This window comes from Atractosteus spatula, chromosome 4, assembly GCF_055471065.1.
Source record: "Atractosteus spatula isolate fAtrSpa1 chromosome 4, fAtrSpa1.hap1, whole genome shotgun sequence".
NCBI classification, from domain to species: domain Eukaryota; kingdom Metazoa; phylum Chordata; class Actinopteri; order Semionotiformes; family Lepisosteidae; genus Atractosteus; species Atractosteus spatula.
Genome location: NC_142709.1, coordinates 62,402,740 through 62,424,037, shown reverse-complemented (window position 1 = coordinate 62,424,037; position 21,298 = coordinate 62,402,740). Strand labels below are relative to the sequence as shown.

General features: G+C 38.8%; 2 protein-coding genes across 2 annotated transcripts; both read right to left on the bottom strand.

Annotated features, from left to right (window-relative positions):
• Window positions 1-3,106: 3,106 nt before the first annotated feature.
• camk2n2a (calcium/calmodulin dependent protein kinase II inhibitor 2a) lies at window positions 3,107-6,598 on the bottom strand. The gene is made up of 2 exons (XM_088913106.1): window positions 6,130-6,598; window positions 3,107-4,824 (listed from the first exon to the last, which is right to left on the bottom strand). The coding sequence occupies exons 1-2, from the start codon at window positions 6,296-6,298 to the stop codon at window positions 4,754-4,756; spliced, it is 240 nt and encodes a 79-aa protein (XP_088769232.1). The 5' UTR covers window positions 6,299-6,598; the 3' UTR covers window positions 3,107-4,753.
• Window positions 6,599-16,296: 9,698 nt separating this feature from the next.
• On the bottom strand, window positions 16,297-20,943 carry mul2 (mitochondrial E3 ubiquitin protein ligase 2). The gene is made up of 5 exons (XM_088912427.1): window positions 20,879-20,943; window positions 19,889-20,033; window positions 19,363-19,450; window positions 19,017-19,137; window positions 16,297-18,627 (listed from the first exon to the last, which is right to left on the bottom strand). Exons 2-5 carry the CDS (start codon window positions 20,003-20,005, stop codon window positions 17,904-17,906), a joined length of 1,050 nt encoding a protein of 349 aa, XP_088768553.1. The 5' UTR covers window positions 20,006-20,033; window positions 20,879-20,943; the 3' UTR covers window positions 16,297-17,903.
• Window positions 20,944-21,298: the final 355 nt, after the last annotated feature.

Below are 21,298 nucleotides of genomic sequence, written 5' to 3'. Positions count from 1 at the left end.
TGTCTTTCTGTGCTGTTGTTCGAATTCCTTTATGCATGTACAAATCAGTATTGCAAATACCTCCTGTACTCCAGAACGTTCTCCAGTCTTTCACTCACAGTGACTTTTCTCTCCAGTTAGCAAATTCGGGTCTTCATGCTATTTCCCTTAGCCTTATTGAATTTACCAATTGATAAACACCATTGAATTGCTGGTTTATTCGTTTCCTCACTATAGTTACTAGTACTAGTTTAGAATGCATTCCAATAGCCTTAAAGATCGGATAGTAAGTAGTGTTTCAGTACATTGACAATCTTTCTTATTTAATTTGGCACACCGAATGAAGACAGAGTGAGTAACATGTTTGGCCTTGTGGTCAAGGTAGCATCTGTTGTGTAAGTCTCAGAAGAAGTGTTGACCCATTATGACATAACTGTTTATTTTAAAAGAAACACAGATGCTGCAAAATTGTGCATTGCCAAGCCAGTCACATTTTTGATCAAGCAAAATTGATTGAGCTGGGTCTTCAGCTAAGGAACCGAGATCAGGGCTTAAGAAATCTTCCCTGCTTGACATTGCATAGCATGTAACTATTTGTATCTCATGTTTCTCACTGTCTCAAGTTCAAGCTTTATACACCATTATGCTGCATGAAGGGCTTTTTTAAAAAAGCAATGAGCCAGTGAAGATATCTGACAATGTGAGATCTAGGGTTTTAAAGTCTGTTTTCAACCAAATCTTTAATAGGATTGCAACTACCCCTCTCCTGATTTGTACCTACAGTATAAGGGAATGTGCTTTGGGAAGGGTGATACTGAGTACAAAATCAAAAAGAAGCATGAACATAGTTTGTCACTATATCCTCATAGCTTTAAAGCAAAGAGTTCTGTTGTGTCTGTTATCCTGCCATAATAGCTTTGTGTTCTATGCCTTGAAAAAAACAGCACATTGCCTCTCCATACCATACGCTTGCATAGCACTTAAAAAGTTTCCAGAGCTGTGAAACTAAACAAGCAACATTTAGTCTGCTTCAGCGTTTCACACTGTAACAGAACGCACCTAATGCTGCTGCTGTAATGAGAGGTATGAGAACACCCTGCTGTGATCCAAGCAAGTTTCTTATTTTCAAGCATAAAAATACTCCTCTCCTTTGAAATGGGATTCCATCTCAGTTACACCATTAATGAAAGCTGGGGAGTATATTCCTTTAACTTCTTGCTTCCAAAGATATAATATTCCAAAGACATGAATATAACTCTATACTGATTTCACTTATACTGTATATCCCAGTGTGGAAAAGAGTTCCCGGCTTTGGAATAATCAAGACTGGTTTCTGCTTCAGGTCTTTAGGTTGATGTTCATCTGTTTGACTCCAGTTGAACTTTAGTACCCATCAGGACATCAGAAAATCCGCAAATAAGAGGAGGACATTCAGTGCATCATGCTCATGTGTTGGTCTTTCTCTATATTCCTGCTTGCAGCACTTGTCTTGAGAAGAAGCTCGCCTTGACCATTCCCCAGAGAAACCCACACAAACAGAGGCCTCCACACAATCAGGCAGCCTAGGAGAGGAAAATGAACCCAAGGCCCCGAAGCTGTGAGGCACTAGTGCTAACTATGGTGAAACCCTTCAAGGCAAAACCTCATTTTCAAATTTGAGGGCAGGTTTGTCTGTCAATGGCTTCTGTAAAAACAGATTATAAGCTAAACACATCCAGTGCTTTTTAAAATCAACTCTCGTGTTAAATGAAAAAGTCCTATCTGACTTGGAGACAAAGATAGATTGCGCACTTCTGCAGAGTGCGTCAGGATTCGGGTGCTTCTTAAATCTCCAGGGCTTTCTACAAAACAAAAACTGAAAGCCACTTAGACCTACTCACTGTCCGCGGTTCAGTGTGTATCCGTACTAATGTTTCTGCAGGAAATGAAACCTTAAAATATCAAGTTTGTCTTAAGTACATACTAAAAAGAAGCAAAGTGTGGTTGTTTGGTTGTTCATCTCTTTTGCAAGAAAAAGCTGAAGTAGCATGACTGTTCCATGCATGGCCCTCTTTTCGAAATACCTACTTACCAAACTGTTGTTTTTGTTGTAATACTAATAATTAATGGTCATTTTCTGTACCAAATAAAGTTCACAATTGTCAAATAAAAAAAAAATGGTTGTTTCATGTTCCACCTGTAACACGGACTCTACAGTACACAAAAGCAAAGGCAGAATATTTTCATCTTGCTTTGTGTATAAAACCGTATCTCACACGTTTTGAAAACCTCTATGTAATAATTATTATTAGATGTAAGTGCATCAGGGTTTCAAAACTGATGGTTTGCAGACAATTGGCCCTTGGGTCTTTAGTGGCAGCCACACTCAATGCAACATGAAGATCTCAACTTGAAGACCAACAACCATTTAGCCTTAGCCTGATCTTTTTGCTCCGCTTTCTACAGAAATTGCAGCACATCTGTCTTGCCTAGTGTCCATAGAACAGTCCATCTGTCAGCTGTTTTACAAGAGCAGCACTTTAGTAATGCATGTTTGTTCTGTTGTGATCTCTCTTTTTTTTACTTAGATCTTCTTAGGGGACTTTATATATGTATCTTTTTTTTTTCCCCTTCGAAATGCTACAGTGGTGTGAGGTTTTAATTTAACTCTTGCGTACTGGCTTTGGGCTGTGCAGTTTCTGGATTATCCTTCCCTGTCGTGTCATTGTACATGTCTTCCTCTAACTGCGAATCATACTCTTCAGAAGGGTGTGCCAAGTTATTGGTGGCCTTACAGATCACCTCTTTCCTTCATTAAAGTGAAGTCCCCTGCAGTGCTATAGAGTTTCGAGCATGTTAGGGTTGCAAATTCCATGCTGTATATTCAATACTGTATAGAAGTCATTTATGACTTCTTGAGTACTGGCTTTGGGCTGGGCGGTTTTTTGGATTATCTTTCCCTGTCATTCGGTCATGTTATCCATCCCAATGGTAAATATATTCAATCAGTAAATGTACACTTCAAAAGCAAAACTAGTAAGACTTCTATTCCAGCCAATTGAATGAGATGGGGGATCTGATGACAGTGATGTAATGGCACCATTTATGTCATGTGCACACACAGTAAATGAATACCAACACAACCTTCTACATGTTCTTTCACCATTTATTAATTCACCAAATACAGTGAAAATGGCATCATAATATACAATGAATCATTCTTAGAATGTCATGACATTTTTGTTGCTTTTTTGCTTCATAAAATGATGTTTCAGTATTGAAAATATTAAGGTTTCATGCACAACAAACCATATTCAGTTTTCGTCAAAAGAATGGTACAAAAGAAACAAAATAAAAAAAACACAACTTGAATGTCCAAAAAAGTGGTCAAATAACAACGTGTTATTTGAAGGTACTCGTAAACAGTGCCATAAATTCTAAAGTTGCCATTTCTAACAAATCCATCAACGAAGCTCAAGTCACAGTATAATATTTTGTAGTAATAGTTTAACATTGATGTGTGCAAAAACCAAAACACATTCAATAAGTCTTTTTTCCCCAATACTTGATATAGAATGAGACAGACAAAACCAGATCTCTTAGATTCTCTGTTCGTCTCAGTCTGAATATCCTTTCCCAGGTACAAACATTTTTGTTGATGAATTGTAAGACGTTAGACTAGCATATCATTTAAATAACAAATATTTAGATATAAAAATACAAATATGAATTTTGTTAAAAATAAGCGTGCCAGGGTAGATAGGAATGGTGGAGACACCCGCGTTGGCACCAGGATTGGAAGTTCATGCAAAGAGATGGAGAAAAAAAGTAAAATTTTATTTAACCAAAGGAAAAAAACCCATCTTCCTCAGTCTTTTTTTTTATTATTGTTATGTTTTTTACCATCCCTGCTGGCTTGGGCGGAAAACAAAACTTCCGTCATTTAGAACTATTGGAATTAAGGGATGCATTTTTGCGGGTTTGTTGGAAGTCGCCCGCCTGTACACGTGTTGCATTACAAAAAACAAAGCTGAAAAAAGCTGCATTTTCCTCCTAAGATCGTTTAATTATCAATGTATTTGTTGAACTTCAAATTAAAAAAATGAAAACAACAAAAAAAAACAATAAAACGGTACTGTCCTTGTATATATTTCTGAAATGTTACATACATCAGGTCGTTTAAAAAATGCACGGGATTTGAATGTCTGTGATTGCTCTTTTTAAAAAAACAGCTCTAGCAGCATTAGGAATGCACTCTGCGTTTCGACAGTGCTGAATAGAACAGCTCCTTCGAATGCGGCGTCGCGTATCGTGTTTTCAATGTTACGCAGGTATGGGAAAAGAAAAGATGATCTTCGAGCTTAGATACTGTACAGCTACAGAAACAGTGCTTGAAATGAATTTCAGCTTCCAGTTGATGTCGGTGATGTTGTTGTTGTTGTTGTTGTTTACAGCGCATTTTGGAAGAAGGTGTTGACGAAATGGCAAGTCCATCCATCGCTATACATCGGCAGGAGTTGAGAAGCGAAGCTGCACGAATCAGCCATCTCGACAGCTTTTCTGCGCAGCGGTGGTTTGGAAATCGGGTTTTGTTTGGAGAATTGCCAGCAACCCCAAAATAAATCTTGGTCTCTCATTCTTGTCTTTCTTCTCTCTTTCGTCTTTCTTTCCCTGTCTTTCCCCCCCCCTTCGTTTCATCCCTTCTGCGTTTCTCCTTACAATCCTCAAACATGCACAGCCGAAAAGTGCTTCAAACCGGTGAGAAAAAAAGTCTGCAAAGGCTCCTTTTACTTGTTTAAACGCCGGGTGACGACTTGTCCGTCATCCCCTTAAGCACCTCATCTATTCGGTCGTCTTCAATCACCACTGCAGGGGGGAACGGAAGAAAATTGTTTAAATATTGCACATACGTGTATTGCACCGTAACATTTTGAGAATAAAAACGAAAGGTGTTTCAGTTGTTTTCATTCACAGTCGCAAAATGCTGAATGTGTCAATACTATTTTAACATAACATATGAGTGAAGTGTATATGGTATGGATAATATAAAGTGAATGATCAGTAATAATACCCAATCACTTGATTACGCAATGTAGTCCTGGATGATGTCAATGAAAATGTGTGGTTTCATACATTTAAACGCGTCATAAATAAGGTAGAGCCACATAAATCATTATAGAGGGAACTGTGTTAGTATGACATCACCTTTAATCTGTAGACGTGCTGACTAATTTTACGGGTAATCAATTGGTCGCTGGCAATAAAGAGTTAAGTCTAAAGGGGTATTATCAGCTCTGAGCGTTGATCCTGTCCTGCTGCGTGGTTTTATACTTTTTGACCATCCTAAAAGGACAAACTGTATACAGAATCACCGTGGCATTTTTCTCCAATAGTGGAGGGAACATCTGTATCATACAGTGGAATTCTCTTACTGCACCTCGATTAAAGGTGGCTCTCCAGACTTCAAAATAACCCTTCGAATATTTTTAATGTATCTACAGGGCTGCCTTATCACAGGTCTAACGTAGAAAAGGTCGCAGAAAGAAAACAATCAAGTTCTCTATTTTTTATATACGGAGAATTTCTACTGAAATCCCCATTAATGGAAATAATAAAAATAAAATGAAAAACGGGAGCTGGGAAAGAAGGCGGCTTATAAAATATTTTAAAGCAATCAGTTACTTCGGCGTAGTTATCAAGGAAGGGGTAATGCAAGAAAATAGATTAATTTTTTAATGAAAATAATTTTCATTATTTGTTGTTGTTATTATTATGTAACTGCTTTGGCGTAGTTAATTTTTTTCTGTTTCTATTTTACCAGGACTGATCATTCCGGGGATAACAGTAGTAAATATAACAAGATATTTTGATTTTTTGGTTCCTGCTTCTGTTTGTTTTCGTAATCATTGGTGCTCTCCGGCACATTAAATTTTGGAGAGACCAGAACGCAGCAATACATCATTTTCAGTTCATTCGTTCTATCGGCTTACAAGTCGATGGCTGCAGCTTTATTCTTAATTCTTAAGCTTTTCCACTCAAGTATTTGTGCGAACTAAGTATAAAGGCGTCACTTCTAGAATCTGTCATCTTGTTAAAGTAAAATATTAAATGTAATAAGCTTAGTAAAAAAAACATTTTAGTATATGTACTATTGTTTTTCCCACTGCTTACCTCGCTTAGCTCTGCCGATCTGTCCAAGTTTGGGTGGTCTTTTTGCTTGAGGTCCCCCAAAGAAGGTGTTGGTGTCTTGGAGCCGACAGCTGAAGGAAATTTGGCTGACTTCGCTGTCTGCTCCATAGCCGGTCATTTTCCCTTCGCTGTATGGCAGGATTTCAGACATTATGGCACTAGATGCTGAGCACGGAAAAAAAATAAAATGTGGAAAGCTGGGTGCAAATTGCCTGTGTAGTGCAGATTCCCCGAAGATAATTGCACTTTATGTCGTCCTCTTACAGTCCTTTTAAGCTACTTGTCACCTGTAGTCTTCGTGTGGAGTTAGCTAAGCAAGGTGCCAAGGTGCCGCACACAAACACACTGCTGCTGTGGAGGTTGCTTGTAGGTGTGCAAGAGAGAGGAGCCAAGCGTTCGCTTGTGCGCTCGGAGAGGTCTGATGAGAAAACTGGGAGATCCCGGGATCATAAAGGAAACCCAGGCGGAACAGTGAAGTCATCCATCCGGGTTTGAAGTGATGCGGGGGAGGGGGAGGTTAGGGAGGGGATGTGGGGGAGTGGGAGGAGAGAGGGAGACGAACTCCGAGAACGCTTGGAAAGGCAAGAATAAAGAGTGACATCAACAGGCGAGAGGGAAATAACAGCAGGGACTGCGGGAAAACAGCGATCAATCCACAGTCTCAGGGCTCTAGAGAAATGGAGCGGGAGGGCGGATTCTTGTTTTATGATCGTTATTAGTAGTAGGTAGTTTATGGAATTAAATTTATTAAATGCGTTTATGACTAACCCAAAAAATCAAGAAAAGAAGTTCCGATAATTCTGTGGACATACAATTGCTATTTAGTTACTGTAAGAATTTTAAATGAGTAGCTAACTTGAGCCACTGTGGGGAAGAGTAGTCCTGCAAGGGTGAAATATTATTATTATTATTATTATTATTATTATTATTATTATTATTATCCCTACACTTGTATTTCTAGACACAATGGAGTTTAATCCGTTCTACAGTCTGTCACTTCAAATCACTACCTCTGAGCCCGAAAAATGTCCATATTTTATTCGTTTGTGCAAATAATTTGTTCAGTGGTGTTCGGGTCGAAGCTCCGATAGACATGAAAGGGGCTAGATCACGTAGACAAATAGCACAGTGGTGTTTAAACCAGTATTCTCTTTCCCTGATAATCTGGTATTCAAATACATGTATATCTGTTTACATTTACATGCATTTAAATTTACATTTACAATCAATTAACTTCTTAATCAGTCTGAGAGGGACCTCAGTCAAGGCTTGACTATAGATTACCTGTGAAAAGGCTCAGCTGGTACTCCGCGCCAGCATGAAACAAATGAATGTGCAAATTGTAGGTATGTAGTGAAGATAATGTAAGCTTGTGTCCTGTTATTGCTGTTTTATTCAGTTTCGCAGTTTAAATTTTTTTAATCCTACAGTTAAAATAATACAGCGTGGCACTCCCCAATTAACATTGTGCACGCCATGCTAGTGATTGTCTAAAATGTGAAAACACATACAGCCCTGGCTTCATTACGTCTGGTACTTCAAGACTCACTAGGGTTTCATTTGAATGTAGATTTACGCAGCCAGCAACAACATCCTATATCACCTATGATTATTGTCCCAAAGGACATAACGTACATGTAAGTATTCGTTATAAATGTAATATTTGTAAATGTTACGACGTGTTAGACGTGGAGTTCGAGTTGAGATTCGAAATAAAGTGGATTTAAAGACTTGGAGACGTTGTTATAAAGCCGTATGTAGCCTCTATGAAAGGAGTATGCTGGGCATACAAAACCTAATTCAAATAAAGCGTTTCCAGAAACCCCAAAGGAGGAAAGAATCTGAAAACCTGCAAAATATATGATACAGACCCCAGTGGTGATCCGGCTCGCACATGAACCTTCACAACGAAACCTGTCCTGACCCGATCCTAATACCTTTTGTGAGGTACAGTACAGCAAGAGCGTCTGGGGTTAAACAGTGTCATTTACATTTCATTCCGTTTCAGCATTCTGTTTTGCTTTCATTTCTAGGTACCATTACCTGGAATACAAATATTTTTTTTTTATGCAGGGGGTGATAATGGTCGTCAAGTAAGTAGTTAACGATTTTCAGGAAAATAAAGTCATCTCCATGCCATGGCCCGGTGAACATAAAGACGTGCCTTTGTGATGATCAGCACTAGACGAGAACAGATAAAAGAGGAGAGGAAAGAAGAGGAGGTGGCTGGGGTGGCGCATCGTGCCAACACCCGCAAATGAATTATTTCACACCTCCTCTTGTGTTTTCACTTTCGACACTTCTGCCAAAATGGACGACAGCTGCAGTTATGCCCTGACACCTCTGTGCGTGTGTTGGGATCTCTGAAGGGGATAACATTTTACCCTCATCAGCAGGGGGACGCCTAGGGTTTCTAAGGGTTCCAGAGACCACCGACATTCCCCGTGTACAACACGGGTCATAGCACAGTCAATAATTTCAAATGTAATGCTAAACACGTAATTCTAAAACGTACTGACACAATTGGAGCCACAGCTATGACGTTTTCCCTAGCCATTCTAGTCATAACATGGTTTACATTCTCCACAAAAAGCAACGAGAGAACAAATAGAGACCACAAATTTGATCTATTTTAGGATGTCATTACGTCATCATAAATAAAGTGAATATGTGTCACTTTAAAGATAAAGTGATATATATTCAAGGGAGACTGGATAAGACGATCGAACAAATTTGTTGGACTGAAAAGATACTGAATGGACAATATGTTATATTGTTTTCTTTACGATATTCCGGTCATTCAATGATTTTTTGAGCAAATTGGAAACGTATATATTTGACCATAATAAAACATTTTCTGATGCTTTTCAGACATTTGAAGGGTAATCCCCATAGTGTCTCCTCCTTATTAGCAAAACAATCGTCGTACGTATAGTGGTACAGAGTGGGAGGGAGATGTCGTCATCACCAAACGTCAATTGCATTGATAGCTTGACGCTACTGTGCCTTCACATCGGAAGTCCTGCTTTGCCGCAGTCTCTACCATTTTGAGACTTTAGAGCGGTAAAACCCTTGCGATTGGAGAGCTTGAATATAATGGGTAATTAAACTGGATGAGGAAGCAGTACATTACAAGCAATACGCCGAGCACTAGCAGCACACAAATTTAAGTACATTTGTTCTCCAGCATTTGCTATTTTTTCACCTTATAAAACTTAACTACAAGATCGACGTAGGAGAACCTGTATGTTTTTTGTGCCGTATTTATTCATGATTGAAATACCGCACGCCTTTCGTACAATTGTACAAGCAGAGAGTAATTTCACGCTGGAAACAGAAAATGGAAATAGCCACATTTCGACTGGATCAATTTACCCTAAGACATACTACGGTGGTGCTTTTTGAAATTAGTTAATTGAAATAATCTGTGTTTTTTTCGTAAAATATACTATTTATGGTCCACTAGTTCAAGAGATAACACTTAGTACTCGGATCGCGCTTTGTACTGTATTCTGCGAAATCAGTGTTCAGCACCACAGACAGCGCCCACCAGCCCACTACTGACGGTTATATTGCCAATACTGTAGCTCGGCTATCCTTCGAGTCTGTATCCGGTCACATCGGACTAATTTGTGTATTTGTGTATGTGTATCTTTATTGTTATTACATTTTCACCCTTCCCCGCTGTAACTCAAGTTAGCTAATCATTTAAAATCCTAATAATAATCCTAAATAATAATAATGTATATTCAGAAGGCTCATAATGAGCTGAACGGCAGTACTTGTTCTAATTAAAATTGGGCCATATACAGTCATAAAATTAACATTTTAATTTTAACTAGTTTTATTAGTTTTAACAATTTGAATTAATAATTGTTGAGTTCTGTGTTTATGATAATTTTTCATACAAGTAAGGTGTAGGCTGACATAAAATAACAACAACCGAGGAGAAGAGAAATATTGAAATCTTATTTTTCATCAAATGAATACTATTTTTTAAATCAAAAGTTTGTTTTTTTTATTCCAGTGATACAGTTTTAACCACAACTTCCAGAAGCCTCCATGTTCTCTAGCAGTTATTTATTGACGTGAATTCAATCGCATTCATTTAATTGGTTATTCCTGAAAAGCTTAAAACTTTGTTTAAAGTGATTTTTTGCTAGGTTTACGTCACCTGAAAGTTTCAAGTCTCACACGTCGAACAAATAGGAGCAATAACATTAGAAATTAATTACAACTATCTCAGCACCTGTATGCTTCAGTTACACGGTTTTATTGTTTGTTTGCAAATTCTGCAAAAGGTGTGAAAACTACTCTTTCGTACTTTGCTGGGAAACTCCAGAGTTATCTGCTTGTATGTTTGCATACAGCTAACTGTGTGCACTTGTGTCATTTGTTATAGCCACCCTCCTATTTAACTCTGTCGTCCTCTGTATGCCAATCAGTCCTGAAGGGTCCAAGACCTGTACTTTTTATGCAGCACCAGTTAGCAATAACAACTGTGACACAGCCTGCTTATAGTGGTTGCATGACACTTCAATTTGTGTAGTACCAGTAGTACCAGCTCCCTACATGCATGGAAAAAACAAGTGTAGGCTTCTAGCAGATAAGAAGGGCACCTCAGGCGGACCAATTAGAATGATATTTATGGGATAACGGAGATGCTTAATTCTGCAAAAATTCTCAGAGCAATGTCAGTCTGTGGAAGGTCCATACACGTACATTATGAGTCTACATGGGGTGTGCTCATTGTAATTCACTTATAATACTGTATGTAGTTAATAAGATGACACCACAACACCAGTGTAACCCTGGCTCTAGCTTATCTAAAATAGTTCATCGCAGCACATTTTGAAGCAACTAAAATGAAAAACAAAGTGACTCTCACGAAGTAAAACCTTGGTGAGGATTTTAACACACCTCTAAAACCATGGTTCTACAGCCCTCAAGGAATTGGCTTGTGTAACCTTTACTGCAGGTTATTTGTGGTTACTAGATCAAATAAGAACACTCTGAATGACATTCAGTTCACAATGTTTTGCTGACATGGTCAGTTTGACTTTTTAACCGTATATGGTTCTACATCTAGCAGTAGACCTTGACCCTTATACTTGCCTTCTGTAGGAAGAATTTGACCCACTGCTCTTTAAATTCCGAATGCTGAATTACTGTACTGTTCTTGAGCTGTGCAGGTAAGCATAAACTCGGGGTCAGATGAAAAAGCTGAAAATGACAGAATGTCATTATGACATTAACCAAATAATTATTTCTACCCTGATTTTTTTGGTTTTCCATTCACCATGAACATTTTTTTACTCCATGTTAAAAAAGCCAAAGAAGCACCTGTTAATGTGCTGAATTAGAAAAGTGATGCCTCATATTTGATTGTGAAGCTGTTGTTAAGATGTTACAAAGCAATCTGACTTTGTTTTGTGTTTGCATGCCATAAAGTGAAATACACCTTTGTAGTGGTTAAATGATTAACCTTTTTAAACAAACAAAGGTAACTATTGGGCATATAAATGAGTAATTTCCAAATCACTAATCTTGGTCTTTTGGGGGTAATTTTAATTCTACATCATCATAAAATCTGGAAAAATAATTTAATGTGCATGGTCCAAAATCATTAGTTTTTGGACTAAAAAAGAGCTGTGGGGCACACATGTCATGTGTATGCCTCTTTGTCAGAGAAGTCTTTTTTTAAAACTCAGCTATATTAACCTTCAATCCTATGTTAACTTTCTGCAAATTAAACTGGACATTTTCTTTTTCTATGTAATTAATGGTTAGGAGGTATCCCGTGAACTTCTGAACTTCATGTATTATACACAAATAGAACAAAAATCAACAAAAACGAAAAAAATGACCAAACCCTGTCCAGCACGACAGACCTGCAGGTTTTCATTATAGCACCACCCTGTTCTAATTTAAACTAATTACAGGATTAATTGAAGCATTAAACAGATTTTCCCAGGCCTGCAAATGCTTATAGCCTTCTATAATTAGTTTTGGGAACGACTGACTTAAACTGCACGACTTAATGCAGAAACTGAAATGGTTTAAAGATGTATACCTTTGAATTTTAATGCTATGATTAATAATAACTGTTTCTTTTTTAGTGAATGATCAATTCCAGATCTGGGGTTCTGTCTGCGTGGAGTTGATATGTTCTGACAGTGTTCGTGTGGGTTTCCTTCAAGTGCTTTGGTTTCTCCTCCCACAGTCCAAAGACATGCTGGCAGGTTAAATGGCTCCTAGCAAAAATGGTGTGAGTGTGTGCATATCGGTGTCTGTGTATCTGCCCTGAGACGGATTGAAATCCTGTCCCGGGTGTTCATCCTGCCTTGTGCCTGTTGCTTGCTCCACCACAACTCCAAATTGAATGAAGCAAGAAAATGGTTGAAAAATTAGATGATGGATGAAATGAAAGAGAGCCTGTTTGTTGCCTTGCCTGCAAAACGAGCTAACAAACTCCCCCCAAACCTCAGAAGAACAGGTAGTTGGGAAACAAATGTGAAAAGCAGCACCCCTCTCAAAGCCCAGTCACCCTGCAAAGAAAAAAGCAGGGAGCTCTCCTGTCGTCGTCACCAGCTGCCGTCCTGTTCATTCTCCCTGTACTGTCAACTAACCAGCTGACTCAATCAATTCTCGCACCTCTGACAAGGGCATTCAGCGGTAGCTCTCTGTTCCCTGCACTACTCATCTGGTTACAGCCTCGTCAGTGCTGACTCACTCATGTCATTAGTTTAGAGGGAAGGGGGAAATAAGCCCCTGGCATGTATTAGTTGTAAGCTGGTTTTCTGCCCCCCCCCCACCCCGAGCAACTTTAATCTTCAGGACTATCAGCGGTGTCAAGTGTCTCAGAGCTTAACTATGTTCTTATGAAATCTGAGGAGCCTAGTTTTTTATTTTGGAAATTTGTGTGACAGAGAAGTGTTGGATAAGGACGGTGTTATTACGGTTATTGGATTGTTGTTCTCTTTATCCTGGCCAGGGGCAGTTGTTTGTTGCACAGACTCGATTTGCCATCAAATCCAAAACTAAAAAAGAAAAAAACATGAATGAGTCAGCTGCCCTTTTAATTCTTTTCAATAGGCTGGAGGTCTGGATACACAAACTCTCAGACCGGCCTCAGAGCAGGTGTTGCACTGGCAACATGACTTTACTCCCTGCCCTTTGCCTTTCACCTTCAACCTCTCCCTTGTGATTTACCATCTGGATTTGAGCTGACCTCCTGGGTCTCAGTCAGTAATGTATTATTGTCCCCATTAGCTGAGAGCAGCAAAAGCTCTTTTACATGTGCCTTAAAAAACTTACAGGGGCTTAAAGAATTGTGCAGTTAATTCTATTATTTGCATGCGTTTACAATTTGGGCTGGCTGATGTGGAAATCCAATGCAGGATAAAATCTGTCTGATTTTACTCTAGTATGGACCTTTAGTGAAAATCTCTATATAATGTAAAGCTCTTGGGTGTTCAAGAGTATCACTTTCCAAGTGCTGAGTGTGTCTGATGCCATTCAACATCCTACAGTATCTGCATTAATATCACAATCAATACACCTGTCAATACACCAGTCTGTATCCCACAAATTCTAAATATGAGCTATACAAATAATATAAAGTCTTCTAAATAGTAAAACTTATAAACAATAAAAAAAATCTTAACTATATAAATAAATATGCACAACTTTAGAATCTCAGATCTATTGGAGTTTAAAGGCACAGCAACCTGGATTTGTAGCAGAAATTAGGTTATCATTCTAACATAAGAGGCAGTAAAACTGTTTAGATCAGCTTCAGGCTCTGATGCTTGCTGTTCCAGTCGATTTTAAAAATGAATATATATATATATTTGTATGCTGTTGCCATTTTACTCTTCTAACTGAGCTGTAAGTAAAAAGTTTTGGAAGCCAGCTGGGTGTCTTCAGTAATTGGCACAAACTGCCAGCCTTCAATTTGTGCATATCTCTGACTTCCAAGGATGCTACCATTAACAGTAAGTGCTTTTGATGTGGCAGTCTTTAGCACAATAGTGAATATGGGCAGGAGCTGTCTGAGTTAGACACGCACTGTAACAGCTGTCACCATGGTCTCTCCACTAACAACCTCCCAAGATTCAAACAGTATGCTAATATGCTGTAGAACTGGATGTGAAACATTTTCACCTGTCACAGTTCATTATTCTCAACTTTGTGCTCCTATTTTGTGTATAATTCAGAGTTTACATTATGAAGACACAGTTTTGGGAGTGTGCAATGCGACTTTATCAGACAATCATCCCTTTACCCTGGTGTATTGTTTCCAGCAAGATCTGATCTTTCTGAACCATAATGGAAGCACAATTTTAAAAATAACAAAGCCTGTAAAGTCTCTGATTCTAGTGGCTAGCTGTAGTATGAAAAAGTACAAAACAAAATTTCGGCGGCACAACTTGAACAGGAAACAAATTTTCCTTTTTAAAAAAATCTGTAATCCTAGCTTCTTTAACAAATAAGTACCAAGGATGAACCACAAATACTTCATAAGTGCGTTCATACCCCATCACATGAAATTGCAAAACCATTATCACAAAACAGGGAAGGCATTCTTTACAAGAGTCTGAGCAGCATTAAAGGCATCATCCAGCAAATAAAAGCATTAAAATCATATTTGAAATCACACTTTCTAAGAATTTTTGATAATTGTTTTTGTTGCCAAGAAAAAAATGTTTACTACAATAAAAGTTGCAAAGAACTCCAAACTCTTCAGGGTGAAAGTTCCAGAAGCTAGTGAATAAAAGTGACATACTCAATCTGTTGCAAAAGGTAATGACATTTCCTTGTTGAGTGACTTTTTAATTCAGAACCCTAAAGGAGCAATGAACTCTACCTCAGGGAGATGTTTAAAATGTGGGAAAGAACAAAGAAAAACAATAGCTTGTCTTGTGATGCTTAAAATGAAAACAAAATAAGTTGTTTTACTACCTTGTTTCTCTGAAGTGCTGCAAAGAAGGGATGACAAAACCTGTGAAGTTACAAAGATTCACACTGTTTGTAGAGATGTTGGTTGTCTTTGAAAAGGATAATTGAACCTTATCCAAAATTCTCACTCCGTTAGTGGTGAAACTTATCACATGGGGACCCCTTGTGGACACTTTGTGAATAACTAGAAACATTTCTGAAGTCGGAACACGTTTCATAACACCTTTTTGACATCCTAGCCCTATACTTGTACAATGTTCTTCATTCACAATCTGAACTATGAAGTGCGCATTCCCAACCCCCATTAGCCTAGACTTCCATTCCCATCATTAACTGCGCACGAGAGAATTCCAATAATATCACTAACGGAAATTTTAAATTGCAAAAGTGACTGGTAAAATCTAGCTGGTTTGATCTAATTTCCCACTAGGTAAAGTACATTATGAAAATCCAAAATTCAGAACGTCTTATGTAGACTGCACAAAGCAGAAGAAACCAATACCAAATGTGGATCTGGTAAATAAGAAAGTACCAGAAAAAAATCCCTTGCTAGGTAACATAGTTGCTACAGTGTACATACAGTATGATGTGAACTTTTCCTGAAGGTGACTGCTACCCGGGTCCCACAGCTGCTGCTGTTATACTTGGATTGCTCTGTCCTCTGTGACCTACAATGGGAGTGACAGAGCCATGTGGCTTCCACCTGCTCAACTGCATTACTGTTGTAGGAGTGTTGTCCTCTGCCCCCTCTTTTCTCATGTCAGCACCAGGAACTTCTTACATAGACTTTACTGAACTGCAAAGTACAAATAAATGCTTATTTTGGAAACCTTTTGTTTTCTACATTGTTTCTGACCATTCTGAAATTCCTCTAAATGGTGTCCCCCATATTTGTATGCTTTTATATTGCATTCAGTATAGTTTTGCTTGGAGTGCACACTTCAGTTACTGTATTTGTATATTAACTTTTTTTTAAACATTTTCTTCTTGATACATCTTCTTCTTTAAACATTTTCTTCTGTTATATACAGTAGTAATGTCTCCCAGCCACAAACACTCTCTCAAAATGAAAAGGCAGATTAAGACTGGGGATTTTAATTCCTCTATTTCCATTTTCAATCATGTTGACCAACAACATGGTCTATTACCATAACATTACAGTAACTTTTATCACACGTCAGTCTTTCATTGTCTTATTTTAATCATGTTCATTATTGAAAATGCAGGTGCATTTACAGAAGTCAAAAAAACATTTGCAAATGCATTAGATTCATTGTGCATCCTCACCTTCTGCATGAAGCACAGCAGTCTCTCTCATTCTGTCATGCAGTGTTATCACATCCTCCTCATACAGCTCACTGCTTTCATGCTGCTTCACATTTCAAGATCTTCATCTAACTCAGCTGATGTAAAAAAATACTGGTTCTGGAGCCTATCTGTTTTGTAAATTATTTTATACATTCCTCTTCAATTTGGAAAAGGCAATTGTTACTTAACCTGCCTCAGACCACAACTCCAAATTACACAGACTAGCCAGTGAAAAATAAGGAAAAAATCTTGTGTATCTCCTGACTTATGCATACTGCCAAAGAATTCACTTATTTCTGGAGCCTCACATACAAACCTCAAATGTATGCAGAACATAGACACCATCAGTGACAATGCCAAATCTTACACATGCTTGGTCAGCATTTGGAGGACACTAGTGCAATGTAACTCCTCATCATACCCAGCAATGCTTAGTTAATTGAGTAGTGCCACTATGCCTTTCTGGCTGTAGTAAAGGGATGGCACAGCTTGCCTGTAGGAGTTATTCTAGAGTGCTGCAACAAGATCACTGCCCTGGGACGTTTTAAATTGAAGACCCCATTAAGTTGAAGATTTTTGAAAAACGAAAGAGAAAGCACTTTTTAACACAGCGTTGATAGTACTGGCAAGCATACCTGTTACTGTACTTCTTTAAAGTCTCAATCGAGAACATTTTTAAAATAATCATAAATTCTGATTATTTTCAAAATAATACTGTGATTATACTAAAACCCAGTCGTTTAAAGCACCTGAAAAGATCACAGCAGTTCATGGTTGTTTTATAAAGTAAAACCCCGCATCTTTGTGAATACCAGTTTAGTCTCAATACCCCCTATCAATAATCTTAATCATTGTGCACTCCCAATGGCAAATGACTGTACTCAAGCAGATGTTTGAATGTCTGATGCCAGATTCTGTAATATTTTGTAAAGCATATTTTGCTACCACCAGAAAATATTTAAATAAGTAGTAATATGGTTCACCTCCTTAGTCTCACTAGTCCATATGTGACAGAATGAGTCTGATAACATGCTGAAACTCCTATGGGGGATTCCTGTTGCTTTGTACAAACAGTTTAAGATGTAGATGGGCCTCTCTAATGAAATGACTTGCTGGCACTACAGAAAAAAAAAATCAGATCTTTATTCTCTATGATTTGTTCATACTGTGCACACCAGGAAATGATGTTCTGCAATTACCCATTCATAACCGTCATTATCTTCCATCTCTTTACTGTTTCTTCAACTTCCATTTTTACAACAATTGCACAAAGTACCTACTGTATTTGAGCCACAGCAGCTTGTTGTACAACTTGTTCTATAAATAAGAATTATATAGTCCGTAACATCTTTTTTTTCAAGAGGAATAATTTATGATGTCTTTTTTTTTGTTACCCTTACTTCCAGAAATACGGCTGCAGAATTAAGAACGGAAACAACAAGGTCAAGACTTAAGGCATCTCGAGATAATGACGCTCTCGCCTGGTCTCATGCCTGGTAGAGAGGTACCACCCTTACGATGGGCTGCCTGCAGATGGGGCAGGTGGGCACAGGCAGGGACTGGAAGCAGCTGAAGCAGCAGCAGACGTGGCCACACTCCAGCAGGACGCAGCTGCGGGGGCTGGACAGGCAGATGACACAGGCATTCTCCAGGGACTCTGCATCTTCCAGCTCTCCCTGGGGGGCAGTCCGGCTGGGGCCCATCCTCTCAAACTGCCTGCGCAGCTCCTCCCGGGCCCACTTCTCTCGCAGGTGTCTGTAGTACCTCCTGGCCACCCACAGGAGCACCGCCACCCCTGCCAGGGCGCAGATGGACGCCAGGACCTGCCAAATGGTGGCTTGCCCTTCTTCTTCCACCAGCATGGTATGAAAGTCAGAGGTGGTGAGGAAGTATTCTGAGCCGTCAGCCGGAGGCCTCAGTTTGAGTACTCTGTCTGAGTCCAGGATGAGCTCCCCGACCCCTGTCAGGGTGGCACCCACCTTGAGCATCTCTTCCGTCTCCAGCTGGCCCTTGGGCTTCTCTCCGCTCAGGTACTGGCCAATGATGTCTGTGAAGCCATAGCTGGCTTGGTGAAACTTCTCGTGCACAATCTCCATCTCCAGCCCTGATGCTTCCAAAGGACACAGCACCCGCACTGCCGCGTTCCCAGAGCCCACAAGATTAAAGGGCACCATGTTGATCCTTTGATGTAGAATCCTCTCGCTGTCCGTCCTAGACGACAGTGACAGAGGACAGGTTAGGTGTGTTTTGTGTTTGAATTATTGCCGAAATAAAACAATGAAAAAGGCATGGATAGATACTATTAAAATCAATGAACTGAAAGCCTTTACCTAGGTCATTTCTGAAAAACTCTCCAGACAATGTCTGAATACAATTCTAAAAGAACATCCACAAACTTTACAAATATGCCAAAGCCACTGGATATTCTTCTAAGTCACACTGTTTAACTTACTTACAGTGGGGTCATTTGTGTATCATAAGTCCTACATACTGTTAGAGATCTTACAAAAAAGTTCACTTGGAAAAACATTTAACTTGTACCCAAGGTTTGGGTCCTGTATCTCTAAAACCAAAAGTCATGTGGTGGTACAACTACCTACCAGGCACGTGCCAGGCTGTTCCACACCAGCTTGTGCTCCTTCAGGACAAGTTTCTGCACCACTCCTAGGCTGCCCTCCTGGAACTGACTCCTGAGGGCTTCTCCAGCAGGCTGCACTGTCCCTGAAGGGAATGTGAAGAACAAAATACTGAATTTGTTAAATGGAGGCTTGGTTTTGTGCCATCTGAACTAGTGCGGCAGCTATGAGAGGTGTGACTTATTTCCTGATGTAAAATTGAAATATTAGTGAACTAATCCATTGTATCACCTCCCCCAAAACATCCCGTCTTTAGATCTGTGATTTAATGCATTTTACTGAAAGATTCAAAATCAAAGCTGCAGCTTACCCTCAATAACAACATACTGGAGACATTTTCCAGGTGCTGCGTTTAAAATGTCGGCCAGTTGTTCATCCAGACGCATCTGTGGAGCCTCCTAGAAAGCAAAGGCAAAAAGAAAGAAGGAATGGCTTAAAACAGAGAAGAAAAAACACCGTTTTTTCTATAGCTGATACCAAAAATCTTTTCTTCTGCTCCCCAGTAATCAAAACCATTTTAATTTTGAGAGATATCTGTTAAAATGATCATGTCAATGAAATACAGATATTTCAGCTACCTTTTTTAATCCAAATCACATTCAGTCCTCCAGATAGGTACTGTAATTCACTACTCTGCCTCTACAGATCTATTAAGACGAAGACTAGTTTTTGTCTAACATTTTTAAATGTTAAACTCTGAGCGCTACATCAGCTTCACTGAACACCAGTTACACATTTCATCCAATTCTAGTTTAAATGTAATGGCTTCAATATGAAGGATCCTTATGAGACACTTGTTATGCTGCATCTCCTTATCTATAAAATAAAGAGAGAACCTTCAGCGTGTCCACGGTTTTCTTCTTCTTCCGGTAGATATAGTAGAACAGCCCCGAGAATGCAACACTGGTTCCCAGACACACAAGATCCAGTGTCCTCAAGGGAATACCTTCCATCTTCCAGGGATTAAATCTCTTTTACCCCCTGAAGATGGTACAGAAGAATAAGAAATATATTAAAGGGAAGCTGTTGAAGTCGCCACACTTACTTTGCTATTGTTCCAAGACTCTTATTCACCTGCTTCCAAACGGATCATCTCAATTGAAAGTTTACACTGACCCAGATGCTATTATTCTATATATTGAATCAGCTTGTTTGGGTTTTGCCCTTTCGTCATCTGTACATTTTGTCCAGGCTTCTGGTAAATAATATAATTGCTTTGTATTTGATGGATGTTGCATTAAGGTCGGTTGTTTTCATTTACTTTACTGCTTTTAAAGTGAAAAGTATGAGCTCTCAACAAGATATTTTTTTTTCTTTCGAACAAAATGTCTGAGGCAATGACAATGTCGAGCACAATGGACACATGCTGTAAATGCACATGGTAATCGTACTTCGTGTGATTAAAAATCATAACACAAAAACTTTTTGTTTTAACTGCTGTTACAAAATCTCGCCCACAAACAATACTTCTTTCTACCTCTTCATGCTTTTGAAACTTTGGTTTGAAACTCTAAAAATAATCAAACTTTCTTTTTAAATATGGGGCCTATCAACGACTGATAACCTCCGTTCCAGATCGTCGTTCAGCCATAAATTCAATCAATAGTAAAAATGTTCGTATTCAATAACCAATATTCACTGATGGCACACACCATAATAGAGAGAACATAGGTATTAAAAACACGCACTTCTCAAAGTTTAACTAATAGCAATAGACGTAAAACTGGATGAAATGACTAAACCAAAAAATGATTGTGCAACGTTATCACTATTTATTTCGATGAACTCTTAAACTAACCTTTAACCTTTAAATAAAATCCTCAAACCTTTATAATATGCTGAGCTCCTTAGTTCCTGACAACTCCATGTTTGACGTAATCACATGATAGATGTTCGCTGAAGTGTCCCTAGTCATGTGATCAGGAAATATGTGCAGCGATAAATTTAAACAGATTTTACCATTATCAAAAATTACAGGAAAGCTAAATGAAATCCGAATCTGAAAATATCCAAGTTAAGCTTTCTGTTTTGCTACACAATGTAGATTTTCTATGTTATGAAAGTAGCAATGATTTTCAAAACATCAATCTTATATTATCCTATTGCGGCAAGGACTCTACAACTAATGAAACATTTCCTCTGGCAATTGAACCCACTCCACGGCGTGTCACCCAAATTGACAATGCAGTCCACAATGGAACCCAGGTGGAGAACTCCTAAATTTCTTTGCCGCAGTTTTGTTTATA

Coding starts and splice junctions, on each gene's coding strand:
- camk2n2a (XM_088913106.1), bottom strand. CDS start 6,298: ATGTCTGAAATCCTGCCATACAGCGAAGGGAAAATGACCGGCTATGGA. Junction 4,825..6,129: donor GATCGGCAGAGCTAAGCGAG/GTAAGCAGTGGG, acceptor TCCCCCCTGCAG/TGGTGATTGAAGACGACCGA.
- mul2 (XM_088912427.1), bottom strand. CDS start 20,005: ATGGAAGGTATTCCCTTGAGGACACTGGATCTTGTGTGTCTGGGAACC. Junction 19,451..19,888: donor AAACCGTGGACACGCTGAAG/GTTCTCTCTTTA, acceptor TTTGCTTTCTAG/GAGGCTCCACAGATGCGTCT. Junction 19,138..19,362: donor CCAGTATGTTGTTATTGAGG/GTAAGCTGCAGC, acceptor CATTCCCTTCAG/GGACAGTGCAGCCTGCTGGA.